The sequence below is a fragment of the Coffea arabica genome, chromosome 2c (assembly GCF_036785885.1).
Source record: "Coffea arabica cultivar ET-39 chromosome 2c, Coffea Arabica ET-39 HiFi, whole genome shotgun sequence".
Lineage (NCBI taxonomy): Eukaryota > Viridiplantae > Streptophyta > Magnoliopsida > Gentianales > Rubiaceae > Coffea > Coffea arabica.
The window spans coordinates 72,414,326-72,440,644 of NC_092312.1; the positions used below are offsets into that span (position 1 = coordinate 72,414,326).

Here is a 26,319-nt window from a genome sequence, read left to right on the forward strand (position 1 = left end):
TCTAAGGTTCAAGAAATCTACATTTTTACTATGAAACCAACGCCCAGAACTTCTTGTCATTGCTGGCACCATAATGAAACCAACACATGAGTCTACATCTATACTATGAAACCAGCACCTGAAATTCTCGTCATTACTGGCATATATCAATTACACCACCACCTTATAATTTCTTTATCATTCCTTTTGAAATCCAGTTGATAGATTGGATAAGTAAATGGAACCGAGTTTATTTTGCCAGACAAAGCTCTTCAATTTGTTTTTTTTTTTTCTGATGGTTTTATTCAAGTTAATTGGTTTTTATAATATCTTTATATTAAAGATTGAGTAAATATTTTGTAAGTTCTTCTTTCTTATGCTCTGAGTTTGTCTAACATGCCATGTCAAAGTAGTACCCAATAGAAAATTTAGGCTTGTGATTCCATTCATTTTTGGCTGATTTATTCTTTTTCTTTTTTTTTTTAAAATAATTTTCAAGTGTTTCAATAATATTAAGTTATATTATTCCCCCCCTTTTTTTTATTTGTCTGAGATTTTCCCCCACACCTTAGAATATGAAAAATATTGTCATGGTGTCTCTTGAATTTTATTCTTAGTTTCTATCATAATGCTTCGAATTAGTATTCTACATCTAAACTGCTCAAAAGCAAAATTGTGCTATTGTGAATTTGCAATCATCATTATGTAACATCTTCCACTTTCTCATCCTTATTAGATTTATTCTTCACTCTTGCAAAACTTTTCGATTTTAATACTAACTATCTCTCTTGCTTCTTCTTAAGGGTTTCAATTTCTCTTTCAATTTTACCTTGACGGAAAGCTTGCATTGGATAAGAGAGATATGCTAAAGTGCTAACTGCTAAAACTATCTGTCACGGAACTCTTTCATTGATTCGAAAATAATTATTAGACATGCTTAGTAGTTGTTCTAGATCCACATAAAATTTTTCGAAAGGATGAATTGCAGTTGCTTGGATTGGAAATACAGCACTAGTAGAATGCAACATAGTTATTTGAATTTTATTCACCAAGGAATTTTTTTTTTTAAAAAGGCAGGAAATAAATGGAAAACCCAAAAATAAGAAAAGAGACAAAAGAAAATTTGTATAACTCCAACGAACGCACTGATAAGCTAAACCAATCTGCAATCACACAAACTTTTTTCATTTTCCCCAAACTACCCAACAATTTCTTGGACTTCTACATGACCACGATGCAATTATCCTCACTTCTACATGACCGACTCCCCGCCACTCATAAGCAGAGCCAAGATTCAAGACTGAGAGTAGCGTAAACCGAAACACAAGCTACTCTAGCACTAGCTAGAACAATGGCCTTGAGAACAATCTCACCACCCTTTTCTACTTCTTATCCACCATCCCATTTGGCAGATTTCTTGTTCTTGAACTCACAATCAAGAAAGTTTTTCAATCAGTGGCGCCAATATCCAAAATCCCTTTTGTTTTCAGGGCCCAGAAAGATGGGCTTATCCTTGAAAGCCTGTGTGAAGCTGGAGGAAAAAGGTGATAAAATTAGCACTCAAGTTGAGTGGGGAAAGGTATCATCAGTGTTGTTTGATATGGATGGAGTGCTATGCAATAGTGAAGAGCTATCAAGAAGGGCTGCTGTTGATGTTTTTGCTGAAATGGGAGTCCAAGTCACCACTGAGGATTTTGTGCCCTTCATGGGAACAGGTAAAAATCTCATCTTTCATATACTTCTAAGTCGAATTTTGAGGGGTTTTACTATTTACTATCCTTTGTTGCATGTTTCAATCGTTAGTTGTTTGCTTATTTGAATGGGGTTTAGAAGCAAATGATTGTCCCCTTCTCTATCTATTAAAACTGGATTCCAGTGCCTAAAGTACTTTGAATAGGTGACATTACATGCATTCCTTTGTTGAACTCATATTTATTAGCATTTAAATTCTTCAGAAACGTTTTCATTTATGCTGTTGCTTGTAAAGTACTACTTTACAACTGCAATTGAACCCCACAATGAATTTTTTGGGTCTGCCTATGGTCACTATTTCACAATGACTTGATAAATTTCCTTTGGTCCCTTTCTTATCAAGTATAATGTAAAGGTACCCTTTTTGTTTTCTATTAAGGTAGAAAAACCATCCCATGCTACTTCAGATTGGAAAACATAACAACTTCATACAATTCCTGTTACTATTTGAATCCTGATCATGGACATTTGGGTCCCTGTGTCTATTGGGTAGAAAGGAAAAAGGATTTTTGTCTGTGAACTTGTATACTTCTGAGCCTGCATACCAACTCTAGTCAAACTGTTTAAACTAGGTTGAGCTGTAGATTGCCTGAAGCCACATTTCTTTCCAGAAGCTGATTCTCACCCATCATGATTTTACTCTGCTGGTAACTACTCAATTTATTAGGAACCTTAAACAGGCTGTATCAATTAAGCACTTCCTCTTATCTTGTGAAGGAAGAAAACTCTTCTGAGTCCATTAACAAAATTTTGTCCCTTTCATCTGCATATTAAAAATGTCAATTTGCCAATATAAATATTTTGAATTTAGATACTAATCTACTAACTTGATTATGTATAGGCGTTTTCAGTTTCTAGTTCATGTGTTTGGCCAGAATTTGTTACTTTTTTTTGGTTCCTCTTCGATTGCTGAAATAGCTTTTTCATTTCAAATTACTCTGTATTTTTAGAAGATGGAAGTTCTGGAGACTAAATGCTTTTGAAAGTCCTTCATGAGGCCTTCGACTCAACTTATTTGTCTGTATCATGAGATCATACCCATAGTTATACCACCTATCCTATGAATATCCTTGATGTCCACTGCACTCCACCTCTTCCCCCTGACACTATCTTTTGATATAGAACATATTTCTTACTTGTTCTCTATTTGATTTCCTTATATATGTATTAGGTGAAGCAAACTTTTTAGGAGGAGTTGCTTCTGTTAAGGGTGTTAATGGATTCAATCCTGAGGCAGCAAAGAAGAGATTTTTTGAGATATATTTAGATAAGGTTGATGAAACTGTCTAATTCGATTTATCACTTTCATTTATTTTGTAGTCATAGCAAATCTTTTTCCAATTGTTAGTAACTGGTATTAGGCCATGACATCCACAATACCTACTGTCTTGTAGTATGCGAAACCAAACTCTGGGATAGGTTTCCCTGGTGCCTATGACCTCATTCAACAGGTGAGTGGGTAGCAATAGAAAACTTGATATTCTTTTATTTCTGCTATTGTGACCTGTTATCTCATTTGATACTGCACAACAATAGTGTAAAAGCAATGGCCTTAAAGTTGCTGTGGCATCTAGTGCTGACCGCATCAAGGTTGACGCAAATCTAGCGGCTGCTGGTTTACCAGTGTCGATGTAAGCTGACGTTTTACATGCAATAATTCTTGCATGCCAAAAAATTGTGAATTACAATACTGCCACTTCATGCTCTACATCCATTCTGTTCATAAAATAGGACAAAGTTAAGAATTCTCCCTGTCATAGCTGCACTTATGCAGCTGAATTCCTTAGGAGTTCTATCTCATAAATATTTCTTGAAGTCTTTTAGAATCTTAACAATCATGAAAAAGTTCCTTTTTGCCTGCTCTTTATCTCTTCACCACATCATCTTTATCCTTGGTTCAAATAAGGCAAAACATAAAAAAAAAATAGATGATATCTAAGTTTGGCTGTGAAAATTTTAAGAAAAGATTTTTGGCACCCATCTCTTAATATGTTCGGAGTAAGAAACTCTGGATCTATGAGATTTTGGGTTAAAATTCTTGATATTTTGAAATTTGAAATTTTTTAACTAAATGTTGGCGGATAGTAACTATTGATTCACAGTATTAAATTTCAATTCATTAGGTTATAGAGTAAATAAAACCTTTACCCAACGAAGTCCACTGCCTCAATTCAGTGATGTTAGAGAAACTATTTGAGGGTTGGGCACCCTGAGAAACTTTAGAATTCCTAATGTTAACAATGATGTGTATTTGCAGAAATTTATGGATGATATGTATCTACTTTTCTCTATGGACTGTAGTTATCTTCTTTTTTCTAGAAAATTACAGCTATTTATGTAGTAAAAGAATTTCCTGTGGAAAACATTAATAATGCTTCTTAAAGAAAAATGCAGTAGCACAGAAGTAAAATTGAAACCATATCAGGCATATTGTTAGTGTTTAACATTTTCTGCTAAATAAGTGTTTATCACGCAAATAGATGTTTTCCACTAATCCAACCAAGCAGCAGTTGTGCACATTTTATGAATTGTTGTAGGTATAACTGGCATATTGCTTAACTCTAACAGATCTTCTGTATTTCAATAAAAGATTGGAAGTATGCTAAATTCCACGCAGAAACACAGTATGTATTTATCCATAACTAATCAAATATTTGTTAGTTATTCGTTCACAAGATTAAGAGAGAGATAGAGCATGTGTTAAAAGGACCCCAGATGTATACTTTCAGAGACAAGATATCTGAGTTTGTCCGTGTTAGCCATTTCAAATGGTTAACAGTAATTATGTGCTTGTTTTCTTGTTCTATGATTTGTCTACTGTTGCATTGAATGGTTGAAAAGCTTAGATTCTTTATTTCTGGCTTGAATCTAGTGAGAGAAAAATTTTTGAATGGATAAATTGAAACTATTTACAATAAAAAATTGTATTGAATCTTCTCCTAATTTGCAAGAATAATAATTTGTGATTAGGGTTCTTAACAATTTTTTTAGGGACTTAAGCTGAAACTTTTTCTAATGTTTCACTTGTTAAATGAGAGTACTGGACCTTGAAGTACTTAATTGAGACTTAATGAATATTTGATGGCTAAATTACTCATGATTATCATATCCGTACCCATATATATGAGCTGTAACTCAAAATACAATACTTCAACTGACTAGCTCTGAGCAGATTTCTCTGCATTTGGGTTACCTTTTACAATGGCTTTCATATGATTGTTGAATGAAATTTGTATCCTGTGACTTGGTTTTAGAAGTGAAAGAATGTTGTATTATATAAATGTTATGCAAATTGCATTTAGTCCTTAATGCTCAGTTTGAGACCACAAATTTACCACATGTACACTTTTAACTTGCTTGATCTGGTCATACTTTATGTAGGTTTGTCTTGATCTTAAAAGGATTCCTAATTTTAACAGGTTTGATGCTATAGTGTCTGCTGATGCATTTGAGAATTTGAAACCGGCTCCTGATATATTTTTAGCTGCATCAAAGATTTTGAGTGTACCAACCAGTGAGGTATGGTTGCAGATTATCAAGGTTTTTTTCGGTATACTAGGTTGTCTTTTCTTTTTTTCCTTTTTTTCTTTTATCTTTCAGTATTTCTTTTCCTTTCAAAGTTTTACATGCCTTTGAAGGCCAATATGACATGCTTCAGATGTGCATAATATTATATTTCTAGAATTCATGTAGACATACACGAGGAAGTGTCTAAAAGTGTGACCGTGGAAAAGTAAGTTTTGCTCTATACAACTCTGGAGGCCATGGGATCTATGAATGTGATGAAAATTAAAGCTTTGAAGAGCTAACTCTTCTTAGACCTTATAGTGCATGAGACTTTTTCATGCAATCTATATTTTTACATTGTTTTCCTTCGACCTACATGGAGTGTGGATTACATTAGCATGGTAGATTCCATGGACGTTTGACTAGTTCTTTAACCAAAGACAACTTCTCATTTTACTTGTATGGTTTCATTGCACTCTTATGCAGCCATCAGCTGCACCATTGAGTAACTGGCTTTCTGAAGTCTAGACAATTCAAGCTGTCTTTTTCTCAAGCTGCATTGTTTGAATTCAGAACTATCTTGATAACCTATATCTTTATGCAGTGCATTGTCATTGAAGATGCCCTAGCTGGTGTGCAAGCTGCAAAAGCAGCACAAATGAGGTAGTTTATAGATGTTTTTCCTTGTATTGGAATCTCTACTAAATTCTTGTTGTTTATATGTAAATATTGTGGATGCTTTTTTCTCATGAACCTGTCACTTTGGTGTGTATGTGCTGTCTTGGTTCTCCCTAAATAGTCTCCTTACTGGACTTATTTCAATTAATTGTAGTTAATATGCTTGCAGGTGTATAGCCGTGACAACAACATTATCAGAAGATTCACTGAAAGAAGCTGGTCCATCTCTTATCAGAAAGGATATAGGCAGCATTTCACTTGATGATGTACTCAGTGGTGGCTCTGGTTGTCATAGTATGTAGTTTCTAGAACATAATATGGTACTTTTTGTAGCATTTCTTAATGCAAATTGGTGGCACTAGCTTCGTCTGAGTTGTGGGAAGAACTTCAACTGAGACACTTGTAATGAGTATTACATGTAAATGAATGCTATAATGTTCTTATTCAATTTATGGAAACTGAATTTCCTGTGAGCAGTATGAATTCTTACCTGTTAATTTTTTTACTATGAATTCCTTAAGAAAGCATAAAAAAAAGATTTTGTTATATTCATTTATGGAAATCTCTCATCTGGTGGTGGTTGATATGCGGTAGCTAGTTGTAAGACGAGATCTCATGATGACAAACCGTTGCAGATATGAAGGTGCAGGCGTCTATTCAATTCATTGACCATTCTATTGAAACCTCACCTGTGTCCAGTGGAGCAGAGATTAGGTCAATACTGGATAAATATTCAAGTAAAGATGCTGTTTCCTCAGTTGAAGGGTAAGAGTGATACATCCTAGCATCTTTCCATTTAATATCCAAGTTCTATAATGTTTACCAGGGATTGATTAATTTTGCTATTTAAGAAAATTTGAATTTTCTATTGTTGGAATGTCATTCTAAATTGAATATTGATGAAGACGAAATCTAGAACTGGAAGTAGATTTGATTTTTTGAAGGATAAAGCCAATGAGAAACCTGAACTTATTGACGACAGACAGAACTAGTCTCTAAAGCCTATAGATCCTAGTCATAAATTTCCCTCATAGTCGCCTGATGAACTTTCAAAGCACCAATGAAAGCTCATAGTGATGTACCACATGACGAGGAAAATGAATTTTTCCTTTTTCCTTATCTTATGATAGGCCTACAGATGGGACAAAGTATTCATGATGGTTTGGCTCGCCCACTTGATAACTAAGTAAATTTCATTCTTCTAATCTTGCTTGGACTTTTCATTTCTTTGAAAATCTATTGGGTACTTTTCAGCTGTATAATAAATTTAACCGCAAACAAGCAAAACATATGCTGGACATTTGTCAAACTCTTTTATGAAGTTACTGAAGCAATTTATCAACAGGTTTCGGGGTTCTAGGCGAGATCTTCTGAGATATGGCAGTCTGGCTGTTGCTGTTGGTTGTCTTCTTTTCACCATCAACAACTGGAAGGTAATACTTTGTTTGATAAAAAGTTAAGTTAGAATTCAAACTTAACTATTTTTGCTTCTTGTAACTTAGATGTCATTGTGTCTTGGAAGCTGCTGAATTCTGCAGGCAGTGCAGTACGCATCTCCTAAAGCTATCTTGAATCTATTGTTCGGAGTTAGCAGCCCTCAATGGCAAGTCAGCAAAGGTCTTGCAACTGTGATAACATAATCTTTAATGTATTCTTGCTGCCAATTCTTTAAATCTATTCTTCCATTTTTTCTCTTTTAAAATTTCTTATGTTGCCTTTTTTAATTCTAGTCAGGAGTTCTTGACAAAAAATATGCATGTCATTTGTATTTGGCTGATCAGACATTTTGCTTTTAGCCACTTTATAGCATTTTATCTTCTGATTTTGGGGTGGGCTGTATGAACAATTGAACACAATACTACAATGAGTTATTAATATTTTATTTGGTCACAGATGAATCTGGTTCAGTAAGAATCCAACAATTTGTGGACTATATAGCAGATCTTGAGAACAGGTAGACAAATATTCCTTGCTCTTCAAGATTATCATATCTTTGCATTTTAACATTTTCACTCTAATTTCTGAGCAACGTACGAATTTGGTGTAAAAAGAACTGCACGTTGTGTATCTTTGATCTGCTTGATGTTTTGAATTCATTATTTTTCTTAACATCTTTCCTAAATGGCTTCCTGTTATCTTTCATGTCTAAGTGGAAGAGCACCAGAGGCGCCTGAATTTCCACCTAAGCTCGACTGGTTGAACTCAGCTCCTCTTCAGCTAGGCAGGGTATACATATTACTATTTAGCTTGAGCATTTTTTTCTTTTTTGCATCTATGCTTTGTGGTATTTGTTGATTCTTGCTGCTGACAATTTCTTCTTTTCTTCTATTTATTTTTCTTTGTCATCTAGCTAGATACTTTTGCATGTCAATATGTGCTTATGAATGATCTCTTCATTTTGTGTTCTGGTTGTAATACAATCTGATGGATTGAGGAAACTTCCTTCTTTGAAATTTAGGTTTCATTGTATTGTTGAGGACATTTTCATATAATGTATGCTGTGCTTGGAAACAGTTTTCATCTGTGTGAAGGAAAATGTTCTATTTTAGTAGTGGTGAAAGAAGATCTCTTTTCTTTTATCCTCTTCTGAACATGTGGTATTGCTAAACATTTAGCCATAGACTACCAAGGAATCTGTTTTACGGGTAACCATTTCTTAATTATATTGTGCGAGGAAATGTGTGTTTTATGCAGTTGCCTATGGCATGACTGGTGATTTTTACGCTTATGCTACCTTTGGGGGCCATTTCTTTATAGGATCTAAGAGGAAAGGTGGTTCTCTTGGATTTCTGGACATATTGTTGTATAAATTGTATGCACGTGCTACCAGATCTGGACTATTTGGAGAAGAAATACAAAGATATGCCTGTAAGATATTACCCTTTCAATTTGTGATTCTCCTCTATTTGCTTCTGCTCTTTCCTTATGAACCACGACTTCATTTTAATTCTGTATATATAGTGCATCTTCTTTTCTTCTACAGTTTCGATATTATTCCAAACCTTTGCTTTGACTTTGACCTGGATAAAAAATAATGGCCATTGCCTGTTTATTCAAGTGAAGCATTACATCAATGTGTGATGAGCAGAATCTTGATGTAGAATTGTCTGGCTGGTATGACTATTGAAGATTATTTTTGTGTTTTCCTAGTTCACAAACTATTATTACAAACATCTTACCATAGTGCTAAATGTTCAAGACTCATCCACACAGTGCCTAGATGACACTTTTATTACTACAGACCTAGTAAAAATGGTATATTGTTTTTTCTTTCAAAACATTTCTCCTTATGAATGTGTAGTCTAGGAACATAGGGTCATCAATGAAGAATGAAATATAGGAATCAACATGATTTTGTAAATAGTGTCCAGTTTTAACTTATAAGTAGGTACTAGAGGATAACAAAGTTACTTGAGAAGCATGGACGAGAGGAGTTGGATGATAATAAATGTGAAAAACAACACGCCTCTTTGGTGACAGACCAAGGTAAAGTTGATCAATCATCCCCACTAACTTGTTGAATCATTTGTTCCATCACAGAGGAACATTTATTTGAGAACAACCATAGCTACTCCTACATAGTTTGAAGTTGTTTCTTTTTATCCAAATGCAGGATTAGAGTTCATACTTTTCTTGGCTTATATGGACTCAGTAATATACATGCAAACTACCAAAAAGCTAAATAGATCTCTGCAGACAAGAATTGTAAGGAATACCTACATTTAAAAATTAAAGTACGGTGCAAAGCTTGAAACCCACTGAGGGAAATCTGGTTGATACTTTATTAAGTAGTTTGAGTTATTTCAGCTTGAGCTGAAAGAAATATTATGATAATATGTGCTTTCTTAGGAAGATTCCAGTACACTTGCACTTTTTCAGTATTTGTTGTTGTTGTTGTGTGTTTAGACCTGTATAATATAAATTTACATAATTTTCATCTAAGCAGATGCCTTAATGTGGCTCCTGAAGTAAATCACATCTTGAGGGCATGGCTCTTTTTCTTCACAATACTATGCAAAGTTTGGGTTATCTACAAAGTATATATTTGTTCAAAATAAAAGGAATGTTGATGCTTTTATTAGGGGCCCATAGGTATAGAAGTTGAAAGTCGACTTTTAAAAAAATCGACTACTCCATCTCCTTATTTCATGTTACTTTCTTGTTCTTCTTTTGCAATTCATGCCAATATTCTCATGCACACAAGACATAATCAGAACATATCATCGTGCATAATCTTCCCAAAGCTGGAGGATTCAAGGATGCATCTCCATAAGTGGTTTAACCTTTCAAACAATATATGCAATGGAAATTGAACCACAATACACTTTTGGGATTCAAACCCAAAACATTTTCCATCTATAAACCTTCTCTAATCATAATTCATGGGTTTGGATTAGCCGGTGTATGGCAATGTTGACTTCAGCTTACTATCCTAACCTTGTATTTCTCGCAACCTCGATGTCCAATGAAAGGGCCTAAGCTTTCTGAACTTTTTGTGTTGGAAAGTTCCTAATATATAGTTGGTATAATTACTCATTGACTGGGATCGGTTACAGTGGTTTTGAGCTGTGCCACATGGATACTGATTATGTTTGATCTTATATGTATGTTTGGTTGTGTTGTGAGAGTTTCGTGAGGATTTCAAAGGAAGAAAGAGAAGAAACGTAAATCGGGAGTGGGGAAAATGGAGAAGTCAATTTCTAAGAGATCAACTTTGAAATTGATTTCTTCAAAGTCGACTTCAAAGTTGATTTTTGAGAAGTAGACTTTTATATTTAAGGAAGCTGGTTAAAAATATCTATACATTTCTTTAATTTGTAATTAAAACAGTAATATTGGTGTAAATAACCCTTGGAAGTTGGTTGACACCAGGAGCTGTCTCTATGGTTTTGAAAATAAAAGGAGATTGCATTTAGATTAGCAAGGGAACATGATACTCCGACTGACAGAATTTTTGTTAACACCCAAATGAATTTGCAGGGTTTGCATAGTTCATCTAAATCTTGTTCAATGCACTGCTTTAAAACCTATATATTATGAACCACAGCTGGTACATTTATGACTGTCTTCATGCAGTTTGTTGTTGTGGGGGTTCATTCAGCAAAGTTTGATAATGAGAAAGATTTAGAGGCAATTCGAAATGCAGTTCTGCGGTACAATGTAACTCATCCAGTAAGTGCTTTTATTGTACTTCAGCATGATTGGATTTTGATATCTAAAAATTTGGTTTCTGTATTACTTTACCCTATCAAAGTATAGTTCTTGTTCATCCATTTGCCTCTGGGTAATGGGAATATGGTCCATCAACAGTATTGAACAACAGTTAAGGTTTTCCTGGATTGAAGCTACAGTGATTTTCCAAAAAAATTGCTGGTTATATGCAGCAGAAACCTTTTGTCTGGACATAGAGGAGTGATTGCCATAAGTTTTAGTCTGACTGAAAAGCTATCAGTATCTCTTTTTTAGGGTATTTAAGTGGTCAACCAACTGTAGGCAAGACATTTGTACCATCGACTGCAAGTCTTCTAGGAATTGAAAGAGCTCCTTTAGATGTCTTTTCTCTTTTCTTTTTTGAAACTTCATGCTATTTAAGTGGGCATCTAGTTTTCTGATTACGAAAACATTGAAAGCATATAATGGGATCTTCCCTTCGTATTTGATGAATGTACTCCTTGATCATTTAAATTTTGTCAGTTGAATTTTCCATGGCATCTGCTGTGTTCTTGTTGACGGCATAAATAGCAAAACTTTCATATTTGAAAATTCAAGTCAATGACCCATTTTTGATAATAGGTGGTCAATGATGGAGATATGAGTTTATGGAAAGAATTAGGTGTTAATTCATGGCCTACCTTTGCACTCATTGGTCCAAATGGAAAGCTTCTTGCGCAGTTAGCTGGTGAAGGTCGCCGAAGGGTACTATAGTCTTTCTCAATCTTTACAACCAATTTCCCTGTTTCAATTTTGTTTTCAATCACACATGGTACTACAGTATAAATGCCTAAGTTATGAATTACATTGACCCCAAATCAGCTCAAGCGTTGTTTATTGATGGTATTGATATTTACTATAGTGTAGTCTTTCTTTGTTATTTGCACTAATTCAGGATAGTTGTTTGTTTAAATTTACTCTTTTTCTTCTGATGTTCTTCCATTCTTGTTTTCTTTCCTGTCTTTCTTTTGCAGATTTTTGCTTTCGAGTTTGATGAAATTAATATATCTAAACTAATGCTAAAACCAGGCAGATATTAATGGATATCTCCAATAACTGGTTACTGAAATCTAGTTTAGTTCTTTAGAATTGTATTCTAGCAGATATGCTCCCTTTTAGTTGGATCCTCTCCAGTGCTTGTTCTAGAAATTGTTTTGTGGTTGATTGTGAATGTTAACTTGTGCGATCAGTAGATGTTCTGCCAATGTGATGAAAGTGTTAAAAAGGAACTAAAAGGTTTGACTTTTCTTTCTTCCCAAGGATCTTGACAATCTGATTGAGGCAGCTCTGCTATTTTATGGTCAAAAGAAGATGTTGGATGGCTCACCTATTCCTTTGAGGCTGGAGAAAGATAATGATCCTCGTTTATCTACATCACCATTGAAGTTTCCGGGCAAGCTGGAAGTTGATGTTCTCAACAACCGGCTATTCATTTCAGATAGCAATCACAACCGAATAGTGGGTTCTTATTCTCTTTTACCTATTCGGTGTGCATACATGCAGCACTAAAGACACCCCCCTTTGTTGTCACCAAAAAATTAATAATAGAAGAAAATTCATGTAGTACGACTCATTTAAGATATCCCTTTTTGAATGCCATTGTTGAAAAAGAATTAACTTGATGAGACATGGCATTTTCCATGTATAGGATATGGCATTTAAGAATTAACTTGTATGAAACATCTCAAACTCGGACTCTGATCTTGTTTGTTTGGCATAGTTGGCATAGAATATTAGTGTGGCAGAAGCTAGTTCTTGCTTCAATCTTTTGGAACTTCTATTTTATTTTCAAATCCTGTTTGAGGTATGAGTTCATTGCATGCCACCTGTGGATAATGAAAATTATCATGCTTTAAATATTTTGTTGGCAACTTTGATAAATTGACATCATGCTCCTTTAGCTAAGTGATTAGCATTCTTACATATCCCTTTTAACACCTAGAACTGGAGGGTAGATCCTATTTCATGTTCCAAGATGTACCTGTTTTAAAATTATTCTATAGGGTTATAATTAGGGAAGATTAAGTTACACGGAGCTAGCATGATGAAATGATGAAGAGGGCATAGTTTCAAATTATTTATTATAAAGGTCATTTGTACAAAATTCTGTACATGTATTGATCAATGTATGCAAAAAGCTGTACATTTGTACAAAAATCAGTACAATTGCCCTTTATAGTAATTAGCTGAATTGTACATCCTCTTGATTATTTGCTTCTCCTAGCTTTCCCTTTCCAGTTTTCCATATAATTAATCATCCGGGAGTTTGATTTTTTGCACAGCGCTTTACTCACGCCCTTATTCTATCAGTCATAGATGACCGTATATTGTTTATAATTCTTACTAAAATCATGAAGATTATAGAGTTCTGTGAATTGATCAACCTATGTTAGATTGTAAAATATGACACAGAAACTGCTAAATGCTGTCTCAGATTTAGTGAAAGTTAAGAAAAAATTTTTGCTTCCTGAGGCTTCTGCTATCAAGTATTACTTTCTGGTTCAGCTGGTATACTCATTGGAGAATACAAGCTTTCTTTGTGCCAGAATTACTATTTTGTTGAACCTGTTGTTAAGGGCTTTATAAACAAATATTTGTTCTGCAGGTCTAAATGAACCTAAAGGTACTGGAAATAAAAAAGCTTCATTGACTTATAGCACAAATTTTTATCCTTCCACGTTGCAGAGTGCCTTGTACCATCTTTTCGTCAGAATGCTTATGGCTTTCCATCACAAATTCTTGTCCTAGGTAGCATGTTGGTTATCTTTGAGTTATCTCTGACTTCACCATAATCTGTATGCTGCTGCACCTTTTTTTTTTTATTTTTTTTTTTTTTAAATGAGGCTAATTAGCCTAGTTTTGCTGTCTTGTCACTTGGGGAGTACAGGTAGTCACTGACCTTGATGGGAACTTCATAGTTCAAGTTGGGAGCTCAGGCGAAGAGGGTTTACGTGATGGCAACTTTGATAATGCCACCTTCAATCGCCCACAGGCAAGTATCTCTTCCTGATTTTATCTCGGTTGAAAAATTGCAATTTCAAACTTTTTTTGGTATTATTCTCTTAAAATATGGGTTTTTATTTAAGTTGCTTCTGATAGCTTCAAGGTTTTGCTGTCCTAGGGACTGGCTTACAATGCAAAGAAGAACCTCCTGTATGTAGCAGATACTGAAAATCATGCATTAAGGTAGCTGCTCTGTTGCGAGCTTTTTATTTACTAATGGTTGTATTTGTTGTCCATATATGTTATATCTTTCCTATGTACCTCATCCTGATGGAGAAAAGCTATTAAATGGCTTTACCGTTAAAAAACTTTTCAGCTTGCATTATCCAATTTGATGAATACCAGATGTGGTCAGAATCAGATGTGGTCAGAATCACAGGGTTCATGCCCTTATTCTGTGACTTAAAATGTCAACTAAACAGCAGCTTATTCCATTGGACATGGAGTGGATGTTGCATTCCCCTTACATATTATTTTTTATTCTTTACCAAAACAAATATCGTTTGCTTTCTTACCAAAGAACCCTTATTTTCTGGAAGAAAACTGAGAGCCAGGCTGAAGTTGTAATAATAATAAAGGTGTTACAATAGCCATATTCAACAAGTTCTTATATTGGCATGGAAAACAATAATTATTAAACAATTTGCTGCAGGATATTTTTTGTTCTTTGGGAGATAACAAAATTTTTGATCTACTTTGGAAAATCACGTGGGGAATGTTGGATATTATATTATTTTCTGCTAATTTTGTGGTCCACTAGTAATAATGTGGAGAAGATTGAATAGTAGTCCTATTAAAAGTTTCCCTTTTCATACCTTCTACATGATCATCATCATGAATTGTCTGCTAAGGGATATTTTGCAGTAGACAGTTCACTTTGGGCTTTCTGTTACTGGGTTGCTTAATTGATAGAATACATCAAATTGTTTGGATAATTTTAATATGTTAAAGCCTATTTGTTCAGAGTGATTGATTTTGTCAACGACACTGTTCGAACTCTTGCCGGAAATGGAACCAAAGGGTCGGACTATGACGGGGGAAAAACAGGAGATGCTCAGGCAAGATGCGAAGAACAGTTCTTTATTACATGCATATATAGAGTTCATAGGTTCTGGTCCTGGACATAGAATATTGACATGAGCATGCATTTATCTTGGTAAACTCACATAATTATGACAAAAATATTATGCACGATGTAGGCAGCTATCCTTCTAAAAATATACACTCTTTTTCAATGTTTTGCAGCTTCTTAATTCTCCCTGGGATGTCTGCTTTGAGCCCCTGCATGAGATTGTTTACATTGCAATGGCCGGTCAGCATCAAATCTGGGAACACAACACCACCAATGGTGTTACCAGAGTATTTAGTGGTAATGGATATGAGAGAAATTTGAATGGTTCTAGGTAATACATGTAATTATGCTTATTTACATCATAAAAATGAGATGATGCTTTAAGCTAACCTCAATTTCTCTCTGAATTATTTAAAGATTGCTTTTTCTCATGCAGAGTTTATTTTTCTCAAATATTAACAGAACAGGCATATTACACTTCTTGTTTCCCTTGTTGGTCTTAACCTCTGTGCAATTGATTCTAGCAAGATGTGGATGCTGTGTCAACAAATAGCCTGCCAGTTGTCTTTATCTGTATGTCCAAAATTATTACTTTTCTTCTGGCTAGCATGTCTAAGCTAACTGAAAGGAACTTACCAATATTTTACTTTGAAATATTTTGGCTTGGTACTTGCTGTGCCATTCTTTTTCTTTTTCATTTGGTTATATTCCCAGTCCTGAGTGGTTACTGTATGGCATCTTGTTGCTTTATGCTCCAGTCAACTCATGCTACTACACAATTTTAGCATCCTAGATCATACCTCTGTTTTCAGATTAGAAGCACAATCACTCAATCTCCCAATACAATCATTCTTGAGAGTGACAGGAATGAGAAGGAGATAAGCAAAGAGCGGCTTGTGGCAGCTCCATTATGGACGAACATATGCTACATTTTTACTGTTTTCAGCTATCTAGTGAATGATTTAGACATGATGCATCAGATCTCCTGGGAAGGGACAACTATATCAATTCTGAGTTTTTAATGGCGCAAAACTCATAATAATGGATGATGATGATCTCCGTCCTAGTAAATTTTGTTGAATAATTACCTCAATCATGAAGCTAATCATGTTAAATAACACGTGATTTATGTTTGTATGCACTCCAACGTAAATACCAAAAAGAAAGAGTATCAGATATCAGTTCCATATATCTGAAATATATAAGATATCTAAACCCACATAGCATGTAACATATGAAACATATATGAGCTGGATACTTGTGTACAGTGCTTAATTGCCATTTTACGTTTCACGAAGTGTTGGTGTTGCCCTGTGTAATTATTGGCAAAACTTACTATAGAATATCGTGGTCCTGGTGCATATTCATGATCCCATATCAATACCCAGGTCACCATAGATACCCCAATTGCTGCATCTGAAAGCCAATGAACTCTATGAGTGAACTCAGTAAAGTGGAGAATGATTTATATCTGTTAGATACCATGGAATCTGATTAGGTGAGCTTTGGCTGTGAATAAATGCCTGTATTGAAATTGTGGAAAGGCAAAGGGTCAAATGACTAAGTATTCATGTTGTTAGACTGCAGAGATAAATAGAATAATATCTTTAACAACCATTTCTTTTAGTGAGGTAATGATAAATCTTCTAAGGGAACAGAAAAGTGTCGAGCCACATTTATTACAAATATACGTTTACAACATGAGACAACTTAGTCATGATCTGGATGTTGCAATAAATCACATTAAAAGATGTTGAAGAGGTTTACAGGTCTAGTGGCTTTTGAAGAAAGAGCATGTGTCATGGACTCTATCTACATGTGAAGCTCAATGTAATCTTATCGCTACAAGAAAGCTTTTGCCTTCATTCTTTAGCTTTCTGCTGCAGAAGATGATAATGTGAGTCATGTGTCAGATAATGATTCATTTATCCACCAATCTATTAGTGCATATTGATGCAAGACTCTGTCCCGATTTCCTTTTTTCTAAATTGTTTTCATCCTCTGAGTTTTACTCTTCCTTTGTTCATTTATTCGTTTATGTGTACAGCTTAATGAATACATCATTTGCACAACGTTCTGGAATTTCATTAGCTCTTGAGTTTTACTCTTCCTTTGTTTGTTTATTCATGCAGCTCGATAAATACATCATTTGCACAACCTTCTGGAATTTCATTATCTCCTGGTAATATGTTGGAGCAACTTCAACATTTAAATTGCCCTCAATTTCTTCAAATAAATATGTTTTGTTACTTTTTGCCAGTCTTACATCTTTTAATTGGATTATTAGATTTGAAGGAAGCATATATTGCTGATAGTGAAAGTAGCTCAATTCGAGCACTTGACCTAAAAACAGGAGGATCAAAATTACTGGCTGGTGGTGATCCAGTTTTTTCAGAGAATTTGTTCAGGGTACTTTCTCTTTTAACTTTATGTGGTGAATTCTTAACCCATTTCTCTGTTCACATCCTGAAGCACAAAGGTCCTTGATAGCATAACTTTCTGGTATGCTGCAGTTTGGGGACCATGATGGAGTAGGCTCTGAAGTACTTCTTCAACATCCGTTAGGTGTCTACTGTGGAAAAGATGGTCAGATTTATCTGGCAGACTCATATAATCACAAGGTCTGTTCTGATCTTGCTTTAAAGTCATACCAGAAATAAGTTTACGCGCAGCAATATGATACTGAATACTGAGCAGTACTTTTTTTATATAATTTATACCTTCAAGAGTCCTTTTGGAATTGAATTCCAGTATCTTTTCTACACACTATTCTGGAAACTTGAGATTCTTTGAATCATATGAACCCCGTCATTGTTCAAATATGCAATTCAAATTTGCCATGTCAGTTGATCCATGATCATGTCAAAGAAAAAAGATATGCACCATGTAGGTTAAGCACATAAGCTGATACTTTCCAGAACTAAGTATTCCTTTTATCTAGCTAAATTTACTCTTGATCCATCTTATCTTATTGTTCATCTACAACACTAACATTACTCTGAAAACAATAGAGATTTAGATTTTCCGATTTTCATTTGACAATATTTGGACTAATCTATATTCCATTAATGAAAATGAAACCCATAAAAATTCATTATGAGATTATAATTATCCTGTCCAGGGGTATGGCATATGCAGAATTCGTATATAAGAACCAATTTTGTTTATATCCCTAGTGCAATTACCATTTAATAATGTATTAAAATACGAAATGACTGTGAGCTTAATCAACTCAATCAACTTCACTGTTGCAGCATAGGGCTTCTTTTAATCTAAAATTTGTAACAATTATCCTGGAATTTGTTTATACTTCTATTTTTAGCACCTATATATGCTGAAGTGTGCTTTATATGTCAGATCAAGAAGCTGGATCCTGCAAGCAGAAGAGTGAGTACGTTAGCAGGTACAGGGGAGGCTGGTTTTAGGGATGGAGGGGCACTGGCAGCTCAGGTTGGAAGATCTTTCTTCTATGTTTCAACAGATGTGTGATTAATTGTGTTGCTAGAATTTCATGATACTGCTTTGGTTGGTGCTTATCTATTTCCGAGTACACGAGGATGCAACATGATTCCTTTTCAAAGCATGTGATCATGCAAATAAATTTTCATCTACAACTTACTGATATGTCTGGGAGAAATGGTGTTAAAAGGTACTTGGCTCCAAATCAGAAGATCATGTGACTTGTGATTTTTCTTCTGATGTATGAAACTTTAGTGGCGTATTGTCCAAATAATTGTTAAGTTCTTCAATTAACTGCTTCTATGGCGTTATATGTGGAAAATGGGATATAAAGGTCGTTGGGTGGATATTTTATTGTTTAAATTGTCTGCTGTAATATACCACTTCCAATTTCCACTGAGACCCAAAATTTTCTTCTGTGCTGCATGACACCTGAAGCTTTTCCAAGTTCAAAATAAATTCTCTCATAGGTGTTGTCAGCTATGATATCATTGCATAGTTATGTATAATGTTTGTCAACAGGTACCTTGGAAGGAAAACATCTAGTCACCGTATTATGAGTGACCAACTAATATTTATAGGAGTACAAACCTATAAATATGTTTGCTATTTACAAGAATACCCTTACTAATTTATTATCTACAAGGATACTTATATTCTCTTAACACTCCCCCTCAAGTTGGAGCATATATATCATAAGCACCAACTTGTTACAAATGTATTTCACCCTAGAACCCCCTAAACTCTTGATAAACACATCAGCCAATTGATCTACAGACGGTACATGAGATGTCTTGATGACCCCGTCAAGCAATTTCTCTCGAATGAAATGACAATCAACTTCAATATGTTTTGTCCTTTCATGAAACACTGGATTAGATGCAATATGAACAGCCGCTTGATTATCACACACTAAATTCATAGGCTGTTTATGCTCAAACCCAAGTTCCAGTAACATGCTCTTCAACCAAACCAACTCACACACAGTGTGAGCCATAGCGCGGTATTCAGATTCTGCACTTGATCTGGATACAACTGTTTGCTTCTTACTCTTCCACGACACTAAATTACCACCAACAAACACACAATATCCTGTAGTCGATCTTCGATCTGAGGCAGAACCAACCCAATCTGCATCACTATATCCTTCAATATCAGTGTGTCCATGATTTTGATATAGCAACCCTTTTTCAGGAGCACTCTTAAGATACCTGAGAATCCGTATAACAGCATCCCAATGACTGGTACGAAGGGTATCAAGAAATTGACTCACAACACTCACTGCAAACGAAATGTCAGGTCTCGTTACAGTGAGATAATTTAATTTACCCACAAGTCTTCGATATTGCTTAGGATCATCAAGTAATGCACCTTGATCTCCTGCTAATTTCACATTGGGATCCATAGGAGTATCCACAGGTCGGCAACCTAACATCCCAACTTCACTCAACATATCGAGTACATATTTTTTTTGACATAAATAAATCCCATATTTAGACCGAGCTACCTCAATACCCAGAAAATACTGTAGATGACCTAAATCCTTTGTCTAAAAGTTTGCCTGCAGATTGGATTTAAGTTTCTGGATCCCCACAACATCATCACCTGTAATCACAATGTCATCCACATAAACAACTAATAAAATTTTACCAGCATTAGAATGCCGATAAAATACAGAGTGATGTACTCCACATCTTGTCAGATCGAACTCCATGACAACACTACTAAACCGGCCAAACCAAGCCCTCGGAGACTGTTTCAATCCATATAAGGATTTTTTCAAACGACAAACCAACCGCGAATTCTCCCCCTGAACAACAAATCCAGGAGGTTGTTCCATATATACCTCTTCTTCCAAATCGCCATGCAGAAATGCATTTTTCACATCCAATTAATGCAATGGCCAATTATAAGTTGCTGCCAAAGAGATAAGAAGACGAACAGAGGTAATCTTTGCAACAGGAGAAAATGTTTCTAAGTAGTCTACTCCATACACCTGAGTAAATCCTCTAGCTACCAGACGAGCCTTCAATCTATCAATAGAATCATTAGGCTGCACTTTTATAGTGTACACCCATTTACAACCAACAACAGGCTTACCTGAAGGACGAGGGACAAGATTCCAAGTACCATTCTGTTCCAAAGCAGACATCTCTTCTTGCATAGCTAATCTCCAACCAGGATGATTAAGAGCATAGGTAATAGACTTAGGAATGGAAATAGAATCAAGGGAAGCAACAAAAGAAGAATATGACATAGAGAGACGAGAATAAGAAACAAAATTAGAAATAGGATGGGAAGTACAATATCTCTTACCTTTGCGTAAAGCAATAGGAAGATCTAACTCAGAAGAGGGCGTCATACCTGGATTTGAAGATTGAGAGTTAATTGGTGAAGTGCGTGGCATATCAGGAACTTTCTCAACCATGGAACGACGAGAGTAAACTTAAAGATGAGGACGAGATAATCGAGCTATGGAATCTGGAGGACTAGATAACTCAGGTAATAAAGGGGAAGGGACTGGTAAAACATGAGAGGAAAAAGAGGGACACTGGTCTAACTCACAAGACATACTTTGTTTGATAAAATATGGAGTGGATTCAAAGAAAGTAACATCAGCACAAGTAAAAAATCGATTTAAAACTGGACTGTAACATCTATACCCTTTTTGCGCTCGTGCATATCCTAAGAAAATACACTTAATAGCACGAGAATCTAATTTATCCACTCCGGGAGCAAGCTGATGAACAAAGCACACACATCCAAAAATACGAGGAGGCAATTTAAACACAGGTTCATGAAGAAAAAGAATGGAGTGGGGTAATTGATCTCCAAGAATATTAGATGGCATGCGATTAATTAAATAACATGCAGTTAAAACTGCATCACTCCAAAATTGTTTGGGCACATTCATGTGCAACAACAGTGTTCGAGCAATTTCGATTAAATGTCCAATTTTTCTTTCAGCAACTCCATTCTGTTGTGGAGTGTGAGGACAAGAGAACTGATGAATAATACCAGACTTAGTCATAAAGGTATTAAAAGGAGTGAAAAAATATTCTTTCGCATTATCACTGCGAAGTATACGTACAGGCACACCAAATTGATTCTTTATTTCTGTAACAAATGCACAAAAAATGGAATATAATTCTCAACGATCTTTCATTAAATAAAGCCATGTAACTCTGGAAAAATCATCAACAAAAACTACAAAATATTTAAAACCTAACTTTGAAGTGACTCGACTAGGACCCCAAACATCAGAATGAACTAACAAAAGTGGTTCAGAAACCCGTTTATTGACTCTAGGAGCAAAAGAAACACGATGATGCTTTCCTAACTGACAAGACTCACATTCTAACGAAGATAATTGACTCAAAGTAGGAACCAACTTTTTCAAATTTTGTAAAGACGGATGACCTAAACGACAGTGAATTTCAAGAGGAGAAACAGTAGCAGGACATGCTATCGGACCATTGAAGTTGAGAAAGTAAAGACCATTATGCTCATGCCCTCTACCAATCGTCCTCTTTGTCTTCAAATCCTGAATGACAACAGAATCAGGAGAAAAAGTAACTGTGCACTGTAGAAATTTAGTGAGCTTACTAACAGACATTAAATTAAAGGGCAAATTAGGTGCGTAAAGAACAGAAGACAGCGGAAGTGATGGATTAATTTCTACAGTGCCTAGTCCTTTAACTTTAGTGGTAGATCCATCAACTAAAGTAACATGAGGAAAGGGAGTAGACTCTTGAAAATTAGAAAAAATTTTAAAGGTACCTGACATATGATCAGTAACCCCGGAATCAATAATCCACGAGTCATTAGCTTTTTGTGCTAAAGAAGCAGAGGGAAGAGATGCGTGATTTGTAGCTTGGTACTGTAGGAATTTAACATAATCTTCCTCAGATATAGTAACAGTTTTCTGGGATCCATGTGCTGAAAAACTTGATTCAACTTGGTCAGTGATAATCGTATTAACAAACCTTTCAACCATAGCGAATAGCACGTCAAACGAAAGAACGGGTCAAAACTTGAGACGAACGCTTGAACTGTGCGCCGTGAACAGTAACGGCATGAACAGTGCCGTGAACAGTACGCGTGTACAGTGCCGCGATGAACAGTGATTTGCTAGATGTTTAACCCTAACTCTATGACTTTTGCTCTGATACCATGTCAACAGGTACCTTGGAAGGAAAACATCTAGTCACCGTATTATGAGTGACCAACTAGTATTTATAGGAGTACAAACCTAACAAACTATTTATAAGAATACCTTTACTAATTTATTATCTACAAGGATACTTATATTCTCTTAACAATGTTGATGGGATTTAGATACAAATATCGAGTCTGGAAATCTGTATGATATATCTGGTCCTCACAACAAGAAGTTTCTGAACTGAAATAGCATAAGCAGTAAATGAAAATAGAGATTAGTAATTAAGGAACATTTATTGATGTGAGCGAAATAGTTTGTTTGTTTTGTAAGTGGAGGCCTTGAACTCAGGACCTCCTGCTTACAATCCTTCCTACCTTACCACCCAACCCAACCCTGCCCCCCATGTGAACGAAATAGTTTGAATATGACTCTAGCACTTGGTAAGCACATGACAAAGATGGTCTTACATTGTTACTCAAAAGTAAAATGGTTGAGGTATATCTTGCTTTCCCTTTTTTTTTCCTTTCATGATATTCTATAATACAAGATATCCTTTTTTTTTCCAGCTTTCAGAGCCTTCTGGACTTGTTGAAGCAGAAGATGGTAATTTTCTCTTCCATCATATGTTGAAGCATTCTATATTATAGTTATCATAAATTCTTGTTATCTTCTGGTTTACATGATTTGCATGGTTCTTTATGGTCTTAAGAAATGCTTATAACCTTATTATGTAACCGGGGAAAAAACAAAAAAAAAATTTCTTAGTTGTAACTAACATATTATACCATGAACTGCTAATTTTTATCGAATCATTGGATTGCCATGTCATTTCAGTGTTATTGCATACATCATTTTTCCTCATCCACAACAGCCAAGAACGATATACAAGAGCAAGTAGAGGGGAATTTGGTGGAAGGGAAATTAATTGCTGCTGTTAACAATTCCTGATGACTTTCTGTTGTTCAAAGTGTAATGATCCAGTAGTAATTCTTGTTATCTCTCAACGAAATGCTTTTGAGACCGAACTTCAAGAGTCGAGAAATCTCCAAGTCAGAATATGTCTGGAGAAAACACTCTCAGAAAAAAATGCATGATGCAACAAGTCTGACTTGCAATACTACTTTCAACACTTAAATACACATTCATATTTTAATCCACTACCCATGAGAACCAAACCCACGTGTATTTTTGCATCCAAGATGTAGATTATTGTTTCACTGAAGTTTAATGTGAAGTAGCAAATTACTAATCTGACACTGTAGTTATGAAATGTCCACGTTTCTCCATATTTTTATTTTGTGAGCGTTGTTGTAGGTTCGTGCTGGAATTGACAAATGGGGTGTAGGAGGGAAGAAAAAACATAACCCTTGTTATTGGTTGTACAAATTGACTTATATATTTGAAATCACAACTTTCCTGTTGTGAGTCCAAGCATTTTCCTCTATTGATGCTTGATCATTTTAAATAATTGTTATTGATTGTGAATTTGAAAGATTATTCTTGTTGAAGTTCTACCGTATAAATGTATAAAAATTCATCTCGTACCTATTTCCTGCATTGCTTTTAGATTCTACAAGAAATTTATGCAGTGTGTGTGTGACAAATCTCCATAATGTTTTGTAGGAAGACTATTCATAGCAGATACCAATAATAGTTTAATTAGGTACTTGGACCTCAAGACGAAAAAGCCTGAGCTTCTTACATTAGAGTTAAAGGGAGTTCAACCTCCTGCGCCAAAGTCAAGATCCTTGAAGCGCCTTAGAAGGCGATCTGGAGCTGATAAAGAGACCATTGTCATAAATGGTGGTTCATCCAGTGAGGGTAATCTAATACTCAAAATATCAGTGCCTGAAGGATACCATTTCTCGAAGGTTTCTCCCTTTCTCCTGTCATTTAGTTTCTCCATTTTTCCAAAACTCATTTTTCTTTTCATGAAGTGGAAAATCCTTGTTATCTCTTTAAGCAACAGTATTATCCCTTATTCAGGAAGCACGCAGTAAATATAGCATCGATGTTGAACCAGAGAATGGTGCTTTTATTGACCCTCTGGAAGGGAATCTTAGCTCAGAAGGATCTGGGGTGCTACACTTTAAAAGAGCCTCTCCTTCATCTTCCATCGGGAGAATTAATTGCAAGGTATGCTTCTGGAAAGCTCTATGTACATACTAAGGCACTAGTTTACACCTCTCTGTCTATTATTATGAAAAATGAGTTCAAGTAATTATCTTCTAAATGTACATAATCGTGAGATTTGCTGTATTTGAGGCCCAATGGCATGGCCTTGGCCCTGGAGTTGTTCTCTGGCAAAAGCTCCAGTACAAGATGTAAATTGGACAGTCCAATTAGCCTTAGTTATCCATGCTCTTTTTAAATACTACAGCAGTTTGTTCTTCATGCCTAGAACACAAATTGATCCAAATTGGAAAACCTTGATGCTTCGGATTTTAGGTGAAAGTCCTGATTCAGTATTTCACCTGCCCAATCATAATAGCTTCTTGATATTTTTCCTCTCCTCTATTAAGTACAAAGTTCTGTTATGACTACACCTTTTACTAGTTTCTCGCTTTGTTAATGTACTGCACCAATGCTAACAGCTTACATGCCAAAATTACACTAAACTTGGTGGATCTAGATTTTGTGTCGAGTTACTAATCAAATTGGATGTTTTGGCGTGATTTATAGGTGTACTACTGCAAGGAAGATGAAGTATGCTTGTATCAATCTTTGACCTTTGAAGTACCATTCCAAGATCTGAATCCAAACTCCGTCCCAGCAGACATCACCCTTCCTTATACTGTCAAGCCAAAAACAACTAGAAGTAGCTTAGATGTACCAGTTGCCCGTTGAGTATAGTATGGACGTTACAACTCGCAGATGTTCACTGCAGATTCTATGAACTCCCGTCAGCCTGGACAGAGAACTGTTTTATTACATATAGATTAAGGTGTATACATGTTCTTGTACCATTTAGAAATTTAATCAGCCTAACGTTACCAATTGTCCCTACATCATTCTTTTCCCCCTTGAAACCAAGAGGCTCAATTTGTAGAAGAAAAAAAGGGGCTGGATCCCACCATCTCATCTCTCTCCCTTTTATGTTCTGTAACGTGATTCTTCCTCTTTGACATGTATATCCTGTAATGTAAAATTCACATGTAATGATAAGGAGGTGTCTGGAGGTAGTACAAAATGGTCTCGAGGGTGGCTGCAAAGAATCATTGCAACTTTGGACCCTTTTACATATAACCAGTTGAGGGAGAATTCTCTTCTCCTATACATGAAAGGATAAAATGTGTACTTGTACATTTGTTCTCTGGAAGGTGGAATATAACTGTTTAGTTTTCGGACTTGTATTGCCAGCGATCAAAGTGCAAAAAATATGCTGAAATTTGGCTGTCAAAAGTGGTCATGTGTTGAAGAAGAAGAAAAGCATATTCACATGCCTGCTTCAACCATAAGTAGGCCTGTGTTCTGCTGCCACAATTATAGGGATGGA

The 26,319-nt window shown here is 35.4% G+C and overlaps 1 protein-coding gene across 6 annotated transcripts; it reads left to right on the top strand.

Annotated features, from left to right (window-relative positions):
* The first annotated feature begins 1,139 nt into the window (after positions 1-1,139).
* Positions 1,140-26,170, top strand: LOC113727810 (protein SUPPRESSOR OF QUENCHING 1, chloroplastic). Of its 6 annotated transcripts, XM_027252168.2 has the most exons (28): positions 1,140-1,694; positions 2,903-3,003; positions 3,126-3,182; positions 3,268-3,362; positions 5,151-5,250; positions 5,843-5,901; positions 6,086-6,210; positions 6,552-6,681; positions 7,262-7,349; positions 7,455-7,533; positions 7,810-7,870; positions 8,067-8,142; positions 8,674-8,784; positions 10,993-11,088; positions 11,710-11,832; positions 12,388-12,585; positions 14,015-14,119; positions 14,249-14,313; positions 15,095-15,188; positions 15,376-15,533; positions 17,335-17,384; positions 17,490-17,611; positions 17,716-17,823; positions 18,560-18,652; positions 23,390-23,426; positions 24,447-24,694; positions 24,810-24,959; positions 25,506-26,170. In XM_027252168.2, the coding sequence occupies exons 1-28, from the start codon at positions 1,331-1,333 to the stop codon at positions 25,668-25,670; spliced, it is 3,258 nt and encodes a 1,085-aa protein (XP_027107969.2). In that variant the 5' UTR covers positions 1,140-1,330; the 3' UTR covers positions 25,671-26,170. The 6 variants fall into 6 exon arrangements, with proteins under 6 accessions (XP_027107969.2, XP_071932461.1, XP_071932462.1 ...); XM_072076360.1 differs by lacking the exon at positions 8,674-8,784; XM_072076361.1 differs by lacking the exon at positions 2,903-3,003 and having other exon boundaries at positions 1,439-1,694.
* Positions 26,171-26,319: the final 149 nt, after the last annotated feature.

What these genes read in the sequence shown, in the direction of transcription:
- LOC113727810 (XM_027252168.2), top strand. Translation starts at nt 1,331, where the DNA reads ATGGCCTTGAGAACAATCTCACCACCCTTTTCTACTTCTTATCCACCA. An exon ending in CTGGTGAAGGTCGCCGAAGG is followed by an intron (nt 11,833 to 12,387) that starts GTACTATAGTCT and finishes TTTCTTCCCAAG; the next exon opens with GATCTTGACAATCTGATTGA. An exon ending in GAGGGGCACTGGCAGCTCAG is followed by an intron (nt 18,653 to 23,389) that starts GTTGGAAGATCT and finishes TTTTTTTTCCAG; the next exon opens with CTTTCAGAGCCTTCTGGACT.